The 23,536-nt window shown below is 37.9% G+C and overlaps 1 protein-coding gene across 1 annotated transcript; it reads right to left on the bottom strand.

Moving 5' to 3' along the window:
* Positions 1-15,604: 15,604 nt before the first annotated feature.
* LOC138145748 (large ribosomal subunit protein uL6-like) lies at positions 15,605-16,299 on the bottom strand. Its single transcript, XM_069067378.1, has one exon. The coding sequence runs from the start codon at positions 16,270-16,272 to the stop codon at positions 15,694-15,696; it is 579 nt and encodes a 192-aa protein (XP_068923479.1). The 5' UTR covers positions 16,273-16,299; the 3' UTR covers positions 15,605-15,693.
* Between the last annotated feature and the right edge of the window lie 7,237 nt (positions 16,300-23,536).

Consider the following 23,536-nt stretch of genomic DNA (forward strand, 5'->3'; position numbering starts at 1 on the left):
GGGTGCTTGACTCTTCAGTGTGAATGTGAATTGGATTAGTAGCCTCAGAACACATATGTTACAGTCATTACAGTCATATTGGGTGAATCTTCCCTGCTACTAGATCTTTGTGTCCAGGAAAAGCAGAAGCTGATGGTTGGATGAAAGACCTCCCCATACCAACTGCCTGAGAGATTGGGTAACCTCAGAGAATTATCAGGGCCCTACAGCTGCTTCTTATAGGGGATTTAGAATTCCCAGTGGAGAGAGTACTGGCTCTCAAGTCAGAGGGCCTGGGTTCAAATCCATTTGTCTTCCCATAATGCTTACTATCAGTGTGACATTGGAAAGTCCCTTGACTTCCTTTGTCCTTAATTTTTTTCATCTGCAAAATAAAGGGACTGGACCGGCTGACGTCTGTCTGAAGTCTCTTCCAGCTCTATATCTGTGATCTGGAATGAAACATCCATTTGCAGACATGTAGAATATGTTGATTTGTTTTTCTTTGCTATGTTTTTTTATTTTTTTTTACAAGACAGAGATTGTGTGGGGGCAGGAGCATTAGTAAGTAGTGATAGAGATGAAAGAAAAGGAAAAGAAAAGAAAAGAAAAGAAGTGGAGTGGAGGGGAGAGGAGAGAAGATGAGAGGAAGAAAGGATCATTGATGTATTTTTAAAATACACAGAAGAAAAAAATATTCAACGGGGACACAACAGGGCAATTTGTTGCTACCTTGTTTAATTTAATATTCTCTTCAAAAACAAACTGTATAACTGAAGTTTATGATTTCATAGACAATCATCTCTTTTGTACTTTTATATTTGTTAATAATTGTTAAGTTTCTGATAACAAATATATATTTTTTAAAACTTCCCCTGCCTCACAGATGTAGCTATATATAGAACTCAGTGGAAGCATCAGAGTTGCTTATACTTTCTTTTTTAAATTAAATTTTATTTTTCTTTCAATGAACAAAAATCTATTTTCTTTCCCTCCCACCCCCCACCTTGACAAATGAAAAAGAAAACCCCATTAACAAATGTGTACGATTAAACAAAACAAATCCCCACATTAGCTGTGTCCAAAAAAAATGTATCTCTGTCCCCTCAGTCCATCCCTAGTCTTTCAGGTGAAGGGCAGTATACTGCATCATTGGAACTTTGGTGATTATGCTTCCAATATATTTGTGATCACATTTGCACTGATACTTAGTATGGGACTTGTCACATTATTATCACTTAATATATACTTTTCGTTCATTCATCTTATGCCACTTCTAAGGAGTGTATCATTTTTGGCAACCAACTAACCATACTCTATCCTCTCCATTACCCTCTTAGGTCACTTGTAATTTTTACTTTTTTGGAAATTGGAGTGTGCCATGATTTGTAGCATCACTGGAAGAGTATTGGTGTTAATTAGTGGGGGTCTTGGGTCTGGGAGTAGCTTGGGATCATCAAAAGTGCTATACAGTTTCTCAAGTTCAATCCAATTGTTTTTCTTCCTTCTGTTCAATGTTGGAATCATTGATCACCTTCAGTGCCTTTCTAAGATCTATGTACTGATTTATTATATATATGTATATAGTATATACAATATATATAATATATACAATATATATAACATATATTGTAATCATTAACTAATCTAATGGCCTATTGAACTACATGTCATAGCTTGGACAGTGGGACAATCCACTTTTTATGTTTGTTTTGTGGTGGGAATTCAATCTCTTTTGAATGAATAAATGAATAAAAAGCAATTATTAAAAGTTACTGAATAAATGAATAAAGTATTTATTAAGTACTTTCTATTTGCAAGCACTATGCTAAGCACTAACAAAAATAGAAAAGTAAGACAATCCCTGCTCTCAAGGAGCTTACATTCTTTTTTTTTTTTAAAACAATCGGGGTTAAGTAACTTGCTCAAGGTTACATGGCCAGTTATTTCTGGGTGTGGTGCTAAGTATCTGAGCCTGGATTTGATCCCTAGGTCATCCTGACATTAGAGCTGGTGCTCTTACTCTCTCAAGGAGCTTACATTCTCATGAGGGAGATAACACTTATGGAAGGTTTTAGCTACAAGTCAGATGCAAAGATAACATGATCCTTAGTTATAGCAATAAATGCTTCTTTAATGCCATTTCCATTGATAAAATCATATCTATTTCTGATATTAACCATCTGAAAGGACTTTGGTAGTGAGAATTTTCCTTTCCTGGTCTTTAATAGTCTTGTCTACTGAAGAGATAGTTGGAGACTACAATATCTACTTAGAAAATTTCCAGCTAGAATCTCTACAAGGTTTGTTACTTGTTGGTATGATGCTTGTGGGAATCAGCTGGTAGAAGGGTTGGTGGTCTGGGGAGCAATGTTCCTCCTGGGTCTCTTGGGTTTCCCTGTCCACTGGTGGAAGTTGATCAACAGTTGGTGTTGGCTGTGTGGATGGCAAGTCCCTTCTCTACTAGGGCTGTTTCCCTCAATGATGCATCTCAATGAAGAGTCCCTGTAGTATTTTAGGGTTTGGTGAAATTAATCCAGTGTTATCAGCAAGCAAGAACATCTAGAGTGCCTCATCATCTTAAGGGAATCTTTCTTCCATTTGAACTCTGACAGCAGTGAACACCTTAGAATGTGAGTTCCCCAAAGTTTTAAAAACAAATGTAAAAAATTGTTGTTAAAAGTAACTGGGAAATAAGGTATATAGGCAATGGGGTATAGAAATCCATCTTGTCTTACAAGAAAATAAGGGGGAAGGAGGTAAGGGAAGGGACAGGTGGGAAATATGAGAGGGCAGACTGGGGGAAGGAGTAATCAGTATGCTTGCCATCCTGTGGTGGGGCGTATGGAAGAGATGGGGAGAAAATTTGGAACTCAAAATCTTATGGAAATGAATGTTGGAAACTAAAAATAAATAAATAAATTAGAAGAAAAAAAATGTGAGTCCCCTGTTAGAATATGAGCAGAGACTGGGTTTATCTCTTATTGAATCCCTAGAAATTAAAACATTCCTGACCCATAGTATGGGCTTAATAAATACTTATCGACTGATCTTTGGTAAACATAGACCTCTTCTGTGCCTCAAAAGATATGGATACCGTGTGACCTTGGGCAAGTCACTTAATCCCAATTGCCCCCCCCCCAAAAAAAGCAAAAAAAAAGATAGGGATAGCACACTGATGAGATAGTTTTCCAGATGCTCAGTGTTAGCTCCATAGCACAATGAGGTAGAGGTTGCACATAATAGATATTCGATAAGAATACTAGTCCTTCCTGGATCTCCCTCCATTTGATAAATTAAAATGATGAGTCAATCACTCAACACATTTGTTAACAATGTACTAATGTACCAGGCTGTGCTAGACCTAGAGATACAAATGTGGAGAACTAAGGACAGGAAATAGAGCCATAGGAATTGTGAATGGAGTCATAGGGCAAGAGACTGTCATGTGAATGTGAATGGCAATAGTAATTCAATTATTGTTCCCTGAGCCAGAAGTTAAAAAAGGAAGAAGGGTGGTGCCCAAAAATAAATGCCTCCAGAACTCTTGGGAGACCTGTAACATTTATAGGATTTAGAGCTAAAAAAAAAAAAAAAGACCTTAAGTCTGATCTAATCCAACTCTCTCATTTTACAGATGAAGAAACTGAGGCCAGAGGAGGTTAAGTGACCTTCCCAAGGCCACACAGTAGTAGTAAAGCAAAAGCTAAAATCTGATACCATGGTTCTTAATTTCATATCTAATTCACACTTTCTTCTATACTCTTGATTTAGTCTCCTAGCTCTAAAATTCCTCCTCCCTCTCCTCTTAACTGTAGAAGACAGCACAATGCAATGGAAAAGGGACCAGCTCTGAAGTTAGAGGACCTGAGTTCAAACCCTGCCTTACAACTTATCTGGCATTTTCTACCTTGAATAATTCACTTCACCTCCTTTCATAGTAGTTTCCTCATCTATAAAATTAGGAGATTGGGCTGGAAGGCCTTCAAAGTCTCTTCTAACTCTAAACGTATGATTCCAGACCTTGAAAGGGGTGACAAGACCATTTGTAATTAGAAATATCCCATTTCCCCCAGTCTCTCACTATTCTTGAAAATTACCACCTTTTCCCATAACCCTCACAACACCAACTGACCAAACCAAGTAATTGGGAAACCTTAGCTGCTGCAAGCAATTCTCTTTCACAAGAATGATTTGTCACCAACGGAGTAGTCTACTAGCCACAGAGCTGATTGAATCTCTTTATCTCCCCACTGCCAACGGCCCAGGCTCTCTAAAGGTGAAAGGAGTGTAAGTTGGAATGAAGCTCTGGACCCAGAGGTACATACAGGCAGAGCAGAAAAGATGACACTGGGTAGAGCACAGTGAAGAGAGCACCAGCCCTGGAGTCAGGAAGACCTGAGTTCAAATCCAGCCTCAGACACTTAACACTTACTAGTCATGTGACACAACCCCAATAGCCCTGCCTTCCCCCCTCCAAAAAAGCCAAAAAACCCCAAGATGACACTGACAAAGTCTTCTTCCCATGATGTCTTGTTGCAAGATGGGTCTTTGACTCTAGATAGATATCTAAAGAGATAGATAGATAGATAGATAGATAGATAGATAGATAGATAGATAGATACATAGATAGATAGATAGATAGATAGATAGATAGATAGATAGAGCATTAATTAAATGCTTACTATGTGCCAGACATTGTCCTAAGCTCTGGGGATATAAACATGAGGCAGAAAGGATAGGCTTACATTCTAATGTGAAAAGCAACATATAAAGGAGAGCTGGAAAAAGGAAGGAAGGGGGGGGTGGGTAGGTGATGGGGGTGGGGGGCAAGGCTATTGAGGAGAAGGCAGTAACGTCAGGAGAGTTAGGAGTGGAGCTGGGATCCAAAGATGGGGAAAATAAGGCCACACAAGAGAAGTCTGACTCAAGTAGAGTTGACCCTCTTGGCTGCTAAGGAGTACTTCTACATGTCTGTGTTTCCCAGAACTGAGGATATGTATCCCACTTGAGAGGTAGACTTTACTGAATTTGGGATTTTTGCTAATCCCAGCTCTGCTACTTGCTACCTTTGGCCCTCAGAAATATCTACATCTGTTTCCTGAACCACCAGTTGAGGGAGTTGGACTTTCTACTTTCTAAGGTCTCATCTGGTATAAAGAACATTATTGTGGAGACCCAGGCAGGAACCCTAGGTACTAATTGCTTCCTGATTCTACCACTGATTCATCCTAGATAAATCCTTTAATCTTTCTGGGACTTAGTTACCTCTCTCATAAAGCAGGGGTGTCCATTTACTTCACAGACTTGTTAAATATAATTTGATAGTTAAGAAAGCTCTTAAAAGTGTTGTAATAAATGCAAAGGATTAGTATCTGGGAGAGGAAATTACAGATAAGGTCAGCTTGATCTTGTCCAAGTAAATAATACAGGGAGGAGGAAGTGGAAGGGGCATATCAGGTAGGACTAGTGCCAAGAAGGGGATCAAGGGTTCCTTCTTTGCTAGGAATCCCCCGGTTCCCTTTATAGGTGATGAAGGACAGGCTTTGCCCAGTGGTGTGTTTCAGCCCTGCACAGTCTGACCTTGATGCCTTAGCACCCACTGCCCAGTCCTTTCGCTCAGCTTAGAACACTGCTCATTGAGTTACAAAGCAAAGTAGAAAGGTCAGAAAGGCAGAGGAGGAAGGAGCAGGGCCGAGAGTCTCTAGGTGGGAAACAGACCAGCCAGCCCAGCCCTGCCCTGTCAGAGACACATGGAATCCCTATCACAAGACAGCAGTAAGAGGTAGCTAGCAAACAGAAAAAATAGCAAAACCAATAATAACACTTTGTGTGCTTTCACATACCATGGTTCACTGGGTTACTTTTAGCAATTCTATTTGCCATGTAAGAGCAAATATTATTTGAAAGAAAGGGGAACTGAGGATTGTATGACCTCGCCTAAAGTCAGGAGACAGGTTAATCTTAAGATTTAGAATGAGGAGAATGATTAGGGATCATTTTGTTCAAACTCCTCATGAAGAAACTAAGGTGTAGGAAGGGACTTAGGGTCATATAGATCATAATGTGCAGAGTTGGGATAAAATCCCATATTCAATCTAGTTTAGGTTTCTACATTGGTAATGTCAAACTCAAACAGAAATGGGGGCCTCTAAACTTCACATAAGGATCCCTGCCAAGTGCATGTTGACCTAGAAAACAACCTATTAAAATTTTCTGCTTCTTATGGTATTTTTAATTTATTTTGTTAAGTAAATATTTATTTTGCTAAATATTCTTTAAACAGTTTCATTTGGTAGGCCAACACTTGGAAATGTCACAGGTTACATGAGACTTATTTGACATCTCTGTTCTACACTGTTTCTTGGAGTCAGGACTTGAACTCAGATCTTGTGACTCCCTAGTCCAGTGCTTTCTACTACAGTGTACTACCCTTCTCTGATTCTCACCCACTCTGGCAATACCTGATGGGAAAATGATAATTCAACTGATATCTGCCCTGACTTCATCCATATTTATATGTATGGCCTTCAGTCTTGTTGCTAGGTACAAAGGGAGTGTTTTGCTTCCTCCATCAGACTAAGGCCTCCCTAAAGCAAAGATCATGTCTGCCTCCATCAGACTGAGAACTCCCAGAAGGTGAAGGACCAGATATGCTGTTTCCTCTAAGTCTCTCCTACAAAGTCCAGTGTAAGGAAGTATGTGTTAGCTCCATGTTCTTTTTGAGAAATACATTCACAAGAATTTGGGGGCATTTGTTATTGTTCAGTCACATCTGACTCTTTGTGACCTGATTTGGGGTTTTTCTCCTCAGGGATACTGGAGTGGTTTGCCATTTCCTTCTCCAGCTCATTTTGCAGATGAGGAAACTGAGAACAGCAAGGTTAAGTGCCTAAGATCACACAGCTAGTAAATAAATGTCTGAAGCTGGATTTGAACCCAGGAAGAAGAGTTTCTCACTCCAGGCCTGGACCTCTACCCACTGTACCACCTAGCTGCATCCCCTAGAAGCCTGTGCTGACTCAGCAGATGACAATGCCACAGCTTCATAGATTAAATGTGGATAATCCATGCTTTCAGTGTGCCTACTTTAGGGGCTGCAACAGAAGAATGAGACTCAGACTATGAGATTGAGGGAGTAGCAGCGATGAGAAGAAAAATGGCAGCAGGGTCTGGCTGAAGCTCCAGATCTTGTCCAAGCATCAGTGATCATAGTGAGAGTCATGGTCTGAAATTCCCATGAGCGTTTACTTTCTAGGCCTACCAAATTCTGCTACTTCAGATTCTAATCTGCTTTCCTACTAGGAAAGCCACTAGCCTCTATTATCATGCTGGGCAGCCCAGGGTAGTCAATGTAACAATGGCACTAATCTGACACCTTACCAGAAGTGACTGGCTTTGTGTTGCTCTCACTATACTGGAAACATAGCCTGGTTAATCAAGCAGTCCTTCCTGAGAGTCTTGTGTGAGGAGGTGGGAGATTGTGGAAGTGGGTAGTGAGAGTTCTTGCTGGTTCATTTCAATCCCTGTTATTTATCTTGTATTCTATTTTAGGTAAATGTATTTTTACTCTACCATGTGTTTTATTGTAACTTGGTTGGAGGAGATTCAGTGGTTTGTGAGCTGTGGATTAAAATATCTTTCTAGTACCCGTGGATCCTAGAATAGTTAACAGCCATATTAGAAGGCAAGGACGCCACACAAGTATAGAGATGTGCCCATGGTGGGTGTTCAATCCATGGTATCATCATCTAACTGACTGTCTTGTACGTCTACATAGGAGGATTTGCCTCACTAGGAAGACTCTCTACAAAAAGTGGTCTAATGTCATGTAACCATAAAGCACAATCTAGATGTTAATTGTTGAGCTGTGAATGTGAAAGCACTTTGAAAAGCACATTATTTGTCTGTCTCAATATAAGCTAGACCCAAATAGGCAGGACTCCTAAAATGAAATTGTATATATACATTCATACACAAACATATACATATATGTATGTATAGATATATATATATGCACATATATACAGTGTCTCAAAAGTCTTAGTGAGTTTTGCTAGTAAAGCTTCAAACTGCATTGAGATTTTGGAGGCATGTCATATATGTGTGCATATAAGCATGTTATATACATATGCATATATGCATGGGAACTGCTAGGTGGTGCAGTAAATAGAACACTGGGCTTGGAAGGCTCATCTTCATGAGTTTAAATCTAGCCTCAGACACTTATTAGCTGTGTGACCCTGGGCAAGTCACTTAACCTTATTTGTCTCAGTTATCTCATCTGTAAAATGAGCTGGAGAAGGAAATGGTAAACCATTTTAGTATATTTGCCAAGAAAACCCCAAAGTGGGGTCATGAAGAGTCATATAGGACTGAAACAACTCAACAACAAAAATGTATGCATCAGTATGTGCATGTATACACTGAGATAAAATGGCAGCAGGGACGGCTAGGTGGCACAGTGAATAGAGCACCAGCCCTGGAGTCAGGAGGTCCTGAGTTCAAATCCGGCCTCAGACACTTAACACACAACTAGCCATGTGACCTTGGGCAAGTCACTTAACCACAATTGCCTTACCTTCCCCCCTCCAAAAAGCAAAAAATAAAATAAAATAAAATGGCAGCTGGGTCTGCATGAAACTCTGGATCACCTCAGTGATGATGGTGAGAATGCATATAGGTAATACAATGAGAAACAATGACATACAACCACCATAGTTTCAAAGAAAAGCTACTATGCAAAATTGCTAGAACAATCAGCTTGGATCTGAATGGTGCTAATTTCATCTTAGTGAGGTTTCTATTTCAATCAGCTATTTCTACTTCAATCATCTGATGGATACAGGGATTTGACCCAGCAATGAATCAGTTTGGAAGCAATTCCCCCACCCCCACCCAGTGCTCCCACTTGAAAGGATTGAGGCTGCAAATATTTCCAAATACTCTGTAGGAGATGATAGTGTGGGGGTAGAGATAGTTCTCATTCTATTTAAAATGGGAATAATAATACATAATTCAGTCTCCAGTTGTAAGAAATTTGTTTTATCAACTTTAAAGTGCTATGCAAATCTGAATTATTTTCATTATACTTTTCCCCATGACTGGAATTCTCTCCCTCTTCATCTCCCTCCTTGCTTCCCTGACTTCAAGTTCCAGTTAAAAGCCTACCTTCTATTAGAAGCCTCTCTGATCCCCTTTAATTCTGGCTCTTTCCCTCTGTTGGTTATCTCCAATTTATCCTGCATCTAGCTAGTTTGTACACAGTCATTTGCATGTTGTCTCCCTCATTAGACTGTGAGTTCCCTATCTATAGTCTTTCTTTGTACCCTTAGCACTTAGCAGGAAATTAATAAATATATATTGACTCACTGACTGGGATGAGATAGGGTGCTATACCCTGTATTGTCCCTCAGATAGATAACCTGTGAAAATCAGAGATTTAAGCAGGGCTTCTCACCCTGAAGTCCACAGATACCCAAAGGATCTGTGGATGGATTTCGGGGGTCCATAAACTTGGATGGGGGGAAAAAGTTACATCTTTATTTTCACTTACTTTTAACTGAAATTTAGCATTTCCTTCTAGTATAAATGTAGGCAACAAATCACAGCAAATACCTGTCCTCTTCACCTTGGCCCAGGCTCCTCTAGGCCAGGGGTTCTGAACCTGGGGTCTGTGAACTTATTTTTTTTTTAATTGGTAACTCTCTTTTTACTTTTCTTTTTTTTTGAACATTAGCTAATTACAATTTTTTAAAATTCTGAACTTAAGAAATAAAACAAGCATTTCCATAATATGATGAATGAAAAGTCTGAGAGACATAATTTTGCTAATTTATTAATTAATAATTATTTATTAATTATGGCTAGCAAATAAATAATCAAAGGATGATTATTTGACTTTCTCTTGTAAACCAAAGAAAGCCCCCTCCTGGAGCCCTCTTGCACCTTGGAAGAGTGGGTATTCCCTACAGACAGCAATCAACTCTGATTGGTTAGCAATTAATGAGAGGATGAATGTTATAATGAGAAGTGGGCTTATTCTAATGAGGGGCTGAGGGACTCTGATAACTCAGTCTTGGACAAAGACACTTATCTCTACTCAGACCATGAGCTGGAATTCACCTAGACTAGAATCTTTTTACCTTTTGATCAGATTTAAACTTTCCCAGTTGGGTGGGGTCTGAACAAGACTGAGGAGAATGTTAAATCCAATCTGATTATCAGCCCTATTCTTCAGAGGCTGATTTGACCTAGTTAAAGAATGAGTAACTAGGAAGGGGAAAAAATCCTGGATATCCCCAATTTTAACAATTGGTTTTATTTACTAATCATTTCTCTCGATAACAAAGAAAAATAGAAAAATAAAAAAGAGGATTGCACATGAAACTGCAAATTCGCTGTGTACAACTTGCTTTCCCTTTAAAATATGATAAAATTATGTAACTTTCTTTTTTTCCCCCTTCCCTCCAGAGATGTCTGCCATTAAACACAAAATATGTACATATGTAAAACCATACTATACATACTTCTATTTATCAGTTCTTTCTCTGGATGTAAATAGTATCTTCCTTCATAGGTCCTTTGTAGTTAATTTGGTTATTTATAATAGTCAAAATTACTTAGTCGCTCAAAGTTATTCTTAAAACAATATTGCTGTTACCATATACAATGTTCTCTTGGTTCTAATCATTTTGCTCTTCATTATTTCATGCAAGTCTTTCTGAAGAGGTTACCCATAAAGAAGGCTAGAGTTGCTCCAAAATACCAACACGCTGGGTCCTACTGAATGAATTCAACTCAAGTCTTCTCTCAATCAAAGAAAAGTAAAGTTTATTAAAAGTTCGCTTGTATTAGACACAGAGTAAGTCTGTGCTAGGTTATTCTATGGCGCTCTCATAGACATGGAGACAAGATGGGGTCTTATATACAGAAGGTTGTGGGAGAAATCTGGGGTGGTCTAGAGGAGGAGTTTGGGGAGGGTCTTCAGGAGGAGTTAATTAGGTCAATGAGTGATTAAGGGTGGGAAGTTGCTGGAGGCTACCTGGAGACTACAGACAATGGTGGGCTAGGCCAATTCAAGGGTGGATTGATATTTTGATAGGCTCAAGGGTGGGAAGTCTAGTAACAGAGGTTTGGGCCCAGCCACAATGTAAGGCTTATGGCCTCATGCAAATGCCTCATCAAATGGGATGATTTAATCAGAGTTCAAGAGGGGTTCCCAGAGCCTATACCTCAAAGATTCAAGGAGAGCTTGAGGGAGCTCCCAGAGCCCATATCTCATCATTTCCATGTTTTACTAAAATCACTGAGCTCATCATTTCTTATAGTAAAGTAGTATTCCATTGTGATCACATACCATAATTTGTTTAGCCATTCCCCAATAGATGGGCATCACCATAATTTCCAGTTCTTTGCCATCACAAAGAGAACTGCTACAAATATTTTAGAACATATAGGTTCTTTTCCTTTTTCCATAATCATCTTGGGAAACAAACTTAATAGTGATATTTCTGGGTCAAAGAGTATAGGCAGTTTAGTGACTCATTGGGCATAATTCCATATTTCTCTCCAGAATGGTTGGGGAAGGCTAGATGGTGCAGTGCATAGAGCACCAGCCCTGAAGTCAGGAAGACCTGAGTTCAAATCCAACCTCAGATGCTTAACACAAAAATACTAGCCGTGTGACTTTGGGCAAGTCACTTAACCCCAATTGCCCTGCCTTCCTCCTCCAAAAAAACCCAAAAACAAATGGTTGGATTAATTTACAATTCCACCAACAGTGCATTAGTGTCTCAATTTTTCTACAGCCTCTCCTACATTTACCACTTTCCCGTTCTATTATTTTAGCCAACCTGATAGGTATAAAATGATGTCTCATTGTTGTTTTAATGTGCATTTCTTTAATCAATAATGATTCAGAACATTTTTCTATGACTACAAATTGTTTTGCTTTCTTCATCAGAAAACTGCATGTTCATATCCTTTGACCATTTGTCAATTGGGGAATGACTTATATTTTTACAGATTTGACAAAGGTTCTTTATATATTTGAGATATGAGACATTTATTTGAGAAACCGCCTATAAAAATCCCCCACACACAACTTTTCTGCTTTCCTTCTGATCTTGGCTACATTGGTTTTATTTGTTTTTTATTTTTTTTATTTCATTATTATTATTTTTTTAAAGCAATTGGGGTTAAGTAATTTGCTCAAGGTTACATGACCAGTTATTTCTGGGTGTGTTGCTAAGTATCTGAGCCTGGATTTGATCCCCAGATCATCCCGACACTGAGGCCGGTGCTCTTACTCACTGAACTACCTGGCTGCCCCCATTGGTTTTATTTGTACAAATCTTTTTAATTTAATGTAATCAGAATCATCCATTTTATACCTCACAATGCTCTCCATCTCTTGTTTATTCATAAAATTGCTTGCCTGTCCGTTAAATCTGATAAGTAACATATTCCATGTTCTTCTCATTTTCTTGTAATATATCCCACTTTATATCTAGATCATGTGTCCATTTTAACTTTATATTAGTAAAGGATGTAAAATATTGGTCTATGCCCAATTTTTGCTAGACTGCATCCCAGTATTCCAAATAATTTTTTTTTACCAAATAATGAATTATCCACAAAAGTTAAATTTTTGTATTTGTCAAACACAAGGTTACTGTAGGCATTTGCTGCTGCAAATGGTATATCTATTCTGTTCCACTGATCTACCTTTTTATTTCTTAGCTAGTACCAGATACTTTTGATAATTATTGCCTTATAATATAGTTTAAGATGTTGTAAACCTCCTTCCTTTACATTTTTCATGATTTCTTTTGATATTTGTTACCTTTTGTTCTTCCAAAATGAATTTTGTTATTATTTTTCCTAACTCAGTAAAATATTTTTTGTACTTAGTTGGGATGGTATTGCATATATAGATTAATTTAGGTAAAATTGTCATTGTTATTATGTTGGCCCTGCCTACCCATAAACAATTATTCTTTCTCCATTTATTTAAATCTTATTTTATTTGTATAAAAGTTTTGTTCATAGAGTTCCTGAGTTTATTTTGGAAGGTATATTCCCAGGTATTTTATACTGTATAGAGTTATTTTAAGCGGGGTAGCGCTTACTATTTCTTCTTGCAGAGTTTTGTTGGTTATATATAGGAATGTTGATGATTTATGTGGGTTTACTTTATATCCTGCTACTTTGCTAAAATTATTCTTTGTTTCAACTAACTTTTTAGTTGAGTCTTTAGGATTTTCCAAATATATCATCATATTGTCTACAAAAAAAAAAAGATAGTTTTATTTCCTCATTGACCATTCTGATTTTTTCTATTTCTTTTTTTCTGCTCTGATTGCTTTTGCTAGGATTTCCAATACAGTAATGAATAACATTGGTGATGGTGGGTATCCTTGTTTCACTCCTGATCTTGTTGAAAAAGCTTATGGTCATTACAAATAATGCTTGTTGATGGTTTTACATAAATGCTTCTTATCAATTTAAGGAAAAAATCCATTTACACATATCCTTTCAAGTGTTTTTTAATAGAAGTGAGTGTTGTACTTTATAAAAATCCTTTTCTGCATCTATTTATATAATCATGTGATTTTATTACTGATATAGTCAATTATATTAATAGTTTTCTTTATATTAAACCATCCTTGCTTTCCTGGTATGAATCCCACTTGGTCACAATGTACTATCTTAGTAATATATTGTAATCTCCTAGTTAGAATTTTATTTTGCATTTTTTCTTCCATATTCATGAATCAAATTGGTCTATAATATTCTTTCTTTGTTTTTTACCCTTCCTGGTTTAAGTATCAATATCATATTTCTTTCTCTTTTTTTTGCCTTTTGGAGGGCAATTAGGGTTAAGTAACTTGCCCAAGGTTACACGTCTAGTATTTTTGTGTGGGTGTTATGTGTCTGAGGCTGGAACGGAACTTGGGTCCTCCCGACTCTGGGGCCGGTGCTTTACTCACTGTGTCACCTAGGCGCCCCCATATTTATTTCATAAACAGAGTTTGGTAGGACCCCTCTTTGGCTATTATTACAAATAATTTATTTAATATTGGAATTAGCTGGTCTTTAAATGTTTGATCAAATTCTCTTGTAAATCCATCTGGTCCTGGTGTTTTTTTCTTAAGAAGTTCATTCATAGTCTGCTCAATTTCTTTTTCTAAAATAGGTCTATTCAGATATTCTATTTCCTCTTCTGCTAATCCAGGTAGTTTATATTTTTGCAAACATTCTTCCATTTCACTTAAATTGTCAAATTTATAGCCATATAATTGGGCAAAATGACTCCTTATAATTGCTTTGATTTCATCTTTCTTAGTGGTGTATTTGCCTTTTTCATTTTTAATACTACTAATTTGATTTTCTTCTCTCTCTTTTAAAAAAAATCACATTAACCAATGGTTTATCTATTTTATTGGTTTTTTTTAATTAAACCAAATGCTAATCTTATTTAATTCAGTTGTTTTCTTATACTCAATTTTATTAATCTCATTTTTAATTTTTAGGATTTCCAATTTAGTGCTTAATTGGGGATTTTTAGCTTGTTCTTTTTCTAGTTTTTAAATTGCATATCTAGTTCATAGGTCTACTCTTTCTCCATTTTATTGATGTAAGAATTTAGAGATATAAATTTTCCTCTAATTACTGCTTATACTGTATCCCATATGTTTTGATATGTTGTTTTAGTATTCTCATTCTTTTTGATGAAATTATTGTTTCTATGATTTGTTCTTTAACCCGCTTGTTCTTTAAGATTATGTTGTTTTGGGGCGGCCAGGTAGCACAGCGAGTAAGAGCACCGGCTCCAGTGTTGAGAAGACCTGGAGATCGAATCCCGGGCTCAGACACTTAGCACCCACCCAGAAACACCTGGCCGTGTAACCGTGTAACCTTGAGCAAGTTACTTAACCCCAATTGCTTAGGGGTGGCCAGGTGGCTCAGCAAGTAAGAGCACCAGCTCCAGTGTCAGGATGACCTGGATCAAATCCCGGGCTCAGATACTCAGCACCACACCCAGAAATAACTGGCTGTGTAACCTTGAGCAAGTTATTTAACCTTGATTGCTTTAAAAAAAAAAAAAAGATTATGTTGTTTTGGGTTAGCTAGGTGGTGCAGTGAATAAAGCACTGGCCCTGGAGTCAGGAGGACCTGAGTTCAAATATGGCCTCAGACACTTAACACAAAAACTAGCCATGTGACCTTGGGCAAGTCACTTAACCCCAGTTGTCTTCCAAAAAAGAAAAGCAAAAAAAAAAAAAAGATTATGTTGTTTAGTCTCCAATTAGTTTTTATTCTATGCTTCCATTGTCCCTTATTAAATATAATTTATATTGCCTTATGATAGGAAAAGATGCATTTAATATTTCTGCTTTTAACTATAAAATTTTTATGTACCTAATATGTGGTCAGCTTTGAAAAGGTACCATATACTACTGAGAAAAAAAAAAAGGTGCATTCCTTTCTATTCCCATTCCATTCTTTCCAAATATCTATAATATCTAGCTTATCTAAAATTCTGTTCACTTACTTGACTTCTTTCTTGTTTATTTGGTTTTTTTTTTAGAATCTTGTCTTTATAATTACAATATAAAGCCATGTAAATAAATGCTTTATATATTATCTTAAGTCATCTTATCACTTAACACACACTGAAAGTCCATCACTTGCTTTACCTTTTCCAACTTATTCATCAGCTTGTTGCACTGTGCCTTTCTCAGAAACATAGATGCCATCCAAAAATTTTCTGATATCCTTGTTTTTGACTGTGGTGGCCTGTTGGATCAGGGCAGCTGAGTTTGAAACAAGTTCAATATCATTTCCTTCAAGAATTAACTCATCTTTTTGGGCTTGAGAAACAGCACAAGCAACACCTGGTCTCATGCACACTCTTCGGATATATTTTTCACCCAAGAAATTTCTGATTTCAACAAGTGAGCCATTCACTTCAATAACAACATTGATGGGGAAGTGAGCATACACAGACCTCATCTTGTAACAAAAACCCAGGGTAACACCTTTGATCATGTTTTGTACATGACTACAGATTGTGTGCACAGTTGCAAGTTCTTTTTGATTTCCCCACCACTTGTCTACCTGAAGCCTTTTTTTCTTCTTTCCAAGGAGACTGAGCTCAACATTGATATGGTTGAAATCCCTGCGGAGGATTCCTCTGGGCCCTTTCACAATAACTGTCCGACCCTTAAGAGAGATGTCAACATTTTCTGGGATGTCGATGGTCTGGTTGCTTAGAATGGTCTTCATTCTGGTAGTGAATGGGCCAAAAAGCTTCTTGTTTATTTTTTGGTTAGATTTATCTAGCTCAGGGGCGGCCAGGTAGCATAGCAAGTAAGAGCACAGGCTCCAGTGTTGAGAACACCTGGAGATCGAATCCCGGGCTCAGACACTTAGCACCCACCCAGAAACACCTGGCCGTGTAACCTTGAGCAAGTTACTTAACCCCAATTGCTTAGGGGCGGCCAGGTGGCTCATCGAGTAAGAGCACTGGCTCCAGTGTCGGGATGACGTGGATCAAATCCGGGCTCAGATGCTCAGCACCACACCCAGAAATAACTGGCCGTGTAACCTTGAGCAAGTTACTTAACCCCAATTGCTTTAAAAAAAAAAGATTTATCTAGCTCTGAGAGGGGAAGATTAAAGTCCCCCCACTATTATAACACTATTGGCCATTTCTACCTGTAATTCATTTAACTTTTCTTTTAAAAATTTAGATGTACTGGGGAGGTGCCAAGACATCAGAGTTAAAACAGGACCTCTGTGAGACTCCAGCTCCCACCACCTCCAATACATGTAAAACAATGACTCTAAACAAACTTTAGGGCTACAGAGCCAGAAACAAATCTCCTGCTGAAGGCAGCCCAGGAGGCCAACAAGAAGGGTCTATCACACCAGACTGGGAACTGAGTGCAGTCCTACGTAAGCTGCATGGTTCTGGCCCTGGGCAGACCCTGACCAGCAGTGGCCAGAGGAGACTTTAGAAGAGTGAATTATCTGTGGTGGTTTCCAGACTTTTCAACACATAAATGCCAAAAGAAAGTAAAAGGTCAGTGGGGAACATTTCTTGGAACTGGGTGAAGAAGAGCATGGTCCAGCCCCTGGCCCTGGGGAAAGAAGTGGCTGAGGCTGCAGTTGCTGTCACATGGCTGCCTCCAGAGCTTCTGGCCTGCAGATTGTAGGGGGACCAAACGACCATTCAGAGGGTAATCACTCTTGATGTAACCTGCTTGGATCTGGATCACAGTCTTGGGTAGTGGGCCTAGGTTGCATGGCCAGTGTACCAGAGCTTGTGGGGGGCTGTAGAGAGGGCACCCTCTTAATAGCTCCAGCACCTGCAAAAACCCCAGTGATTTGGGACATGGCTCTCTGCAATCTAGAAGCATATTTCTACCATGACAAAGAGCTCAAAAGTCAAGTAATTGGCTGGCAAGATGAGCAAGCAGAGGAAGCACAAACAGATCATAGAATCCTTTTTTGGGGACAAAAAGAATCAAAGCATGGAATGGGAGGAAGACAATGAAGTCAGAACTCCTGCATCAAAAGCTTCCAGAAAAAATATGAATTGGTTACAGGCCATGGGGGAGCTCAAGAAGGACTTTGAAAATCAAGAGAAGTGGAGGAAAAATTGGGAAGAGAAATGATAATGATGCAAGAAAATCATGAAAAGTGAGTCAACAGCCTGCTAAAGGAAACCCAAAAAATACTGAAGAAAATAACACCTTAAAAAATAGACAAACCCAAATGGAAAAAGAGGCCCCAAAAGCCAATGCAGAGAAGAATGCCTTAAAAAGCCAAATTCGTCAGATGGAAAAGGAATTTCAAAACCTCACTGAAGAGAATAATTCCTTCAAAATTAGACTGGCGCATATGGAAGCTAATGACTTTATGAGGAATCAAGATATTATAAGACAGATTGAAATAAATGAGAAAATACAAGGCAATGTGAAATATCTCATTGGAAAAACCACTGATCTGGAAAATAGATCCAGGGGAGATCATTGAAAAATTATTGGTCTACCTGAAAGCCATGATCATAAAAAGAGTCTAGACACCATCTTTCAATAAATTATCAAGCAAAGTTGCCCTGATATTCTAGAAACAGAGGGCAAAATAGAAATTGAAAGAATGATTGCCTCTTGAGAAAGATCCCAAAAATAAAACTCCTAGGAATATTATAGCCAAATTCCAGAGTTCCCAGGTCAAGCAGAAAATACTGTAAGCATTCAAGAAGAAACAATTTGAGTATTGTGGAAACACAATCAGGATAAGCAGCTTCTACATTAAGGGATCAAAGGGCTTGGAATATGATATTCCAGAGGTCAAAGGAGCTAGGATCAAAACCAAGAATCACCTACCCAGCAAAACTGAGTATAATGCTTCAGGGGAAAATATGGTCATTCAATGAAATAGAGGACTTTCAAGCATTCTTGATGAAAAAACCAGAGCTGAAGGGAAAATTTGACTTTCAAATAAAGAAGCAAGAGAAGCATGAGAAAGTAAACAGGAAAAAGAAATCATAAGGAACTTATTAAAGTTGAACTATTTACATTCCTACATGGAAAAATGATAATTGTAACTCATAAGACTTTTTTCAGTATGTGGATAGTTGAAGGGAATATATATGTATATGTATAGGAGGGTGTATGTGTGTATAAATAGATATATGTGAGTGTGTGCATATATATGTACATGTATACATAGACAGAGGTCACAGTATGAGTTGAATATGAAGGGATGATATCTAAAAAAATAAAATTAAGAGGTGAGAGAGGAATATATTGGGAGAAGAAGAAAGGGAGAGATAGATTAGGGTAATTTATCTCATATATAAGAAGTGAGAGAAAACTGTTACAATGGAGGGGAAGAGCAGGAAGGTGAAAGGGAATGGGTCAACTTTACTCTCATTGAATTTGGCTTAAGGAGGGAATAACATACACACTCAACTGGGTATCTTACCCTACAGGAAAACAGGGGGGAAGGAGATAAGAGGGGAGATGATAGAATGGAGGGCAGATTTGGGGGAGAGGGTAGTTAGAAGCAAATACTTTTGAAAAGGGACAAGGTCAAAGGAGAAAATAGAATAAGTGGGAGGCAGGATAGGATGGAGGGAAATACAGTCAGTCTTTCACAATATAACTACCATAGAAACATTTTGTGTAACTATACATGTACAACCTATAGTGAATTCCTTATCTTCCTAGTGGGGGTGGGTGAGGAGGGAAGAAGGGAAAAAATATGGAATTCAAAGTTTTAAAACAAATGTTAAAAAAAAAATAATTGCTTTTTTCATGCAACTGGGAAATAAGATATGCAGGTACTGGGGTATAGAAATCCATCTTGCCCTACTAGAAAGTTGGGGGGGATGAGGAAGTATATAAGAGAAAACAGATTGGGAAAAGGGGTATTCAGTAGTCTTGCTATTTGGGGGTGGGGTAGGGGAAAGATGGGGAGAAAATTTGTAACTCAAAATCTTGTGGAAATGAATTTTGAAAACTAAAAATAAATAAATTTGGAGAAAAAAATTAGATGTGGTAGTATTTAGTAATATGGGTTTAGTATTGATATTGCTTTGTCTATGGAACCTTTTATCATAATGTAGTTTTCTATTTATATCTTTTAATTAAATCATTTTTAGCTTTAACTTTGTCTGAGATCATGATTACTACCCCTGCTTTTTTTTTTCTTAAAGCAATTGGGGTTAAGTAACTTGCTCAAGGTTACAGGGCCAGTTATTTCTGGGTGTGATGCTAAATATCAGAGCCTGCATTCGATCCCAGGTCATCCCAACTCTTGGGCCAGTGCTCTTACTCATTGTGCCACCTAGCCGTTCCCTACCCCTGCCTTTTTTTTACATCAGCTGAAGCATAATAAATTCTACTCCAGTCCTTTATTTTAAATGTATGTATATCTCTCATTTTTAAATGTTTCTTATAAATAACATTATTAATTCTGATTTTTAATCCATTCTGCTATTTGTTTTTGTTTTATGAGTGAGTTCAGCCCATTCACATTCAAATGTATCATTACTATTAGTGCATTTCACTCCACCCTATTTTTCTTCATTATTGTCCTTCTCAGCCTCTCTTTTTACTCTATCCCTCCTCACACTTTTAGTTTACTTCTAACAACTGTCTCCCTAATCCACCCCTTTTAAAGAATTCCTTCTGACCTACTTGCAAAAAAATATTTATAGCAGCTCTTTTTGTAATGGCAAAGAATTGGAAATTGAGGAAATGCCCATCAATTGGAGAATGGCTGAACAAGTTGTGGCATATAAATGTAATGGGATGTTATTGTGCTATAAGAAATGATGAGCAAGTAGATTTCAGAAAAACCTGGAAAGACTTAACATGAATTGATGCTGAGTGAAGTAAGCAGAACCAGGAGAACATTGTACACAGTAACAGCAACATTGTGCAATGATCAGCTTTGATAGAATTGGTTCTTCTCAGCAGTCTGATGATCTAAGGCAATTTCAAAAGATTCATGATGGAAAATGCTGTCCACATTCAGAGAAAGAACTATGGCGTCTGCAGATCAAAACATACTATTTTCTCTTTTGTTCTGATTCTTCTTTCACAACATGACTAATATGGAAATATGTTTAATATGATTGTTCGTGTATAGCCTATATCAGATTGTTTGCCATCTCAGGGAGGGGGGAGAGGAAGGAGGGAGAAAATATTTGAAACTCAAAATCTTATAAAAGTGAATGTTGAAAACTCTCTTTACATGTAATTGGAAAAAGATAACATACTATTAAGTGGAAAATTTTTTAAAAATTAAAGAATTCCTTCCTTATCCTCTCCCTTACTCTTCTATTCTTTATCCTACACACCCCTCTCAACTCCACTCTTATTCTCTCTCCCTACCCTCTGAAATTTTAATCTTCACATCCTTCTAAAAGTCCCTTCCTTATCCTATCCCTGAGTTCTTTTATTTCTTCATAAATTTAGAAGACTTTTACACCCTTCTGGATATATGTGTTGTTCCCTCTTTAACCCAGATCCAATAAGAATAAGGTTCCATCACTACCAGCCTCCACCCCTAACTCTTTCTTCTGTATCAGTTCTTCCTTTCACACCTCATCTGTATGAGATAATCATTCATTTTTACATTTTCCTACCCAATTTTGTTATTTTAGAGTCACCCCATCATATTCAACTTAGCTCCAATCTTTCTTTAAAATTATCAAAGTAATAAATAACAGTCTTAAGAATAATGATAGGGGCAGCTAGGTGGCATAGTGAATAGAGCACCAGCCCTGGAGTCAGGAGGACCTGAGTTCAAATCTGGCCTCAGACACTTAACACTTACTAGCTGTATGACCTTGGGCAAGTCACTTAACCCCAATTTCCCTGCCATCTCCCCTGCAAAGAGCAAAAAAAAACTCCAAAAGAATGCTAAAATTTTCACATATAAGAAGTAAACAGTTTGACTTTATTGAGTCCCTTATAATTGGTCTTTAATGTTTACTTTATATTTCTCCTGAATCTTATATGTCAATTTTCCATTGAGTTCTGGTCTTTTTGTCATAAATACCTGAGAGTCTTTCAGTTTGTTAAATGTCCATTTTTCCCCCTCAGGATCATACTCAAACTTTGCTGAGTAAGTTATTTTTGGTCAAAACCCCAGCTCTTTAAAATATATTGTTCCAAGCCCTACAGTCTTTTAGCATAGAAGCTGCTAGGTCTTGTGTAATCCTGATTGTAGCTCTGCAGTACTTAAATTGTTTTTTTCTTGTTGCTTCTATTATTTTCTCCTTAACCTGGGAACTTTAAAACTTGCCTACGATATTCCTTTAAGTTTTCATCCTGGAATCTCTTTCAGGTGGTAATAAGTGGATTTTTTCCTATTTGTACTTTACCCTCTTATCCTAGGACTTCAGGGCAATTTCCTTAATAATTTCTTGTAATATTGTATCAAGATTCTTTTTTTGATCATAACTTTCGGGTAGTTCAACAATTCTTATATTGTCTTTCCTCAGTGTTCTCCAGATTAGTTGTTTTTTCTGAGATGCTTCACATTCTCTTCTATATTTTCATTCTTTTGGTTTTGTTTTATTATTTCTTCATATCTTATAATGTCATTAGCCCAATTCTAGCTTTCAAGGAGTTATTTTCTTAAGTTCTTGGATCTCTTTTTTCAATTGGTTTACTGTTTTCATAATTTTCTTGGATTGCTCTTATTTGTTCCCTTAATTTTTCATAGATCTCTCTTATTTGCTTTTTGAAGTCCTTTTAAAATTCTTCCAAGAATTCTTTTTGGGCTTGTGACCATTTGATGTTTCTCTTTGAGGTAGGAGTTGCTTTTTTTTTTTAAACTTCACTGTTGTCCTCTGAATATGAACCCAAATCTTCTCTCTCCCCATCTTTCTCATTTGCTTACTCATTTTTATTTTTGTTATGTTTTATTTTATTTTTAGAAGCTTATTTTTGTAGTAAGTTTCTAGTCCCAAAGTATGGGGAATGGTGCCAATGGTGCCCCAGGACTCAGTTCCTTCTTACTATTATTTTTTGAGCTCTGTTCAGGAGCCCAACCTTGGGCACTCCTCTCTACCCCTAAGCCATGGCTAGGTCCTATAGCCATGCTGTCCCTTAAACTTACTCCCTGTAGTCTGTCTCATGGCTGCAAACTTCAGCTCTCCTCTCTGCCATGGAACTGGAACCAACGACTCTGCTCTCCTGCAAGTGCCCACAGCCCCTATGCTACTGAACTCATGGGCCATATGCTCAAAGTCCCAGGCTGTCTGATGAGCACAGCTGGGTCTGGCTTGTTGAGACCCTGGAGGGTCCTTCAATCTTCCTCTACTCAACTGTCCAACCTCCACAGGATCTGAGGGGTGAAAGTGTCTGAGGCCAGGCTGCTTCCCAACCCAGCTGCACCCCTCCCTCCCCCACAGTGTTGTTTGTTGATTCAGCAAAGTCTGCTTGAGGTATTTGCACTTCAATCAGCCCAAACCTCAGCACTTTTGTTTATTTTTGCCTCCCTATATTCACTTTGAGGTGATGTTCTGTCTTGTTTGTGGAGGAGATTTGAAGAGTCTAGAATTTCTTGACCTACTCTGCCATCTTCTCAGAATCCTGGTAACTCTATTTCAATACAGTTGGTTTTCTTTGCAATCCTACATGTATTATGTATTTTAAAAAATAATTCTGAGCAGGGCTCCATAGGTTTTACCTGACTGCTAAAGAGGTTCATGGCACAAAGAAGATTAAGAATCCTTTATTATAAGCCATATCTTAAAGCTCATATAGCTCAACCTCTTTACATTACAGATTAGGAAACTAAGGCCAAAAAGGTTAAGTGATTTGCCCAAAGACACACAGGTAATAAACAACATAGGTGGGATTTGAACTCAAGTCCACTGACTCCAGAATTCACACTCTTCATAGTATCTGAGGTCCCTTCCAGCCCTAATCTATACCAACCAATAATCCTACCAACCATGCTACCTAGATCATACAGATAATAAGAAGCAGAACTACCATTTTCCCTTGACTCCAAATCT

Source organism: Petaurus breviceps, unplaced genomic scaffold, assembly GCF_028583685.1.
Source record: "Petaurus breviceps papuanus isolate PSGF00001 unplaced genomic scaffold, PetGlider_PUasm1.0 90750, whole genome shotgun sequence".
NCBI classification, from domain to species: Eukaryota; Metazoa; Chordata; class Mammalia; order Diprotodontia; family Petauridae; genus Petaurus; species Petaurus breviceps.

What these genes read in the sequence shown, in the direction of transcription:
- LOC138145748 (XM_069067378.1), bottom strand. Translation starts at nt 16,272, where the DNA reads ATGAAGACCATTCTAAGCAACCAGACCATCGACATCCCAGAAAATGTT.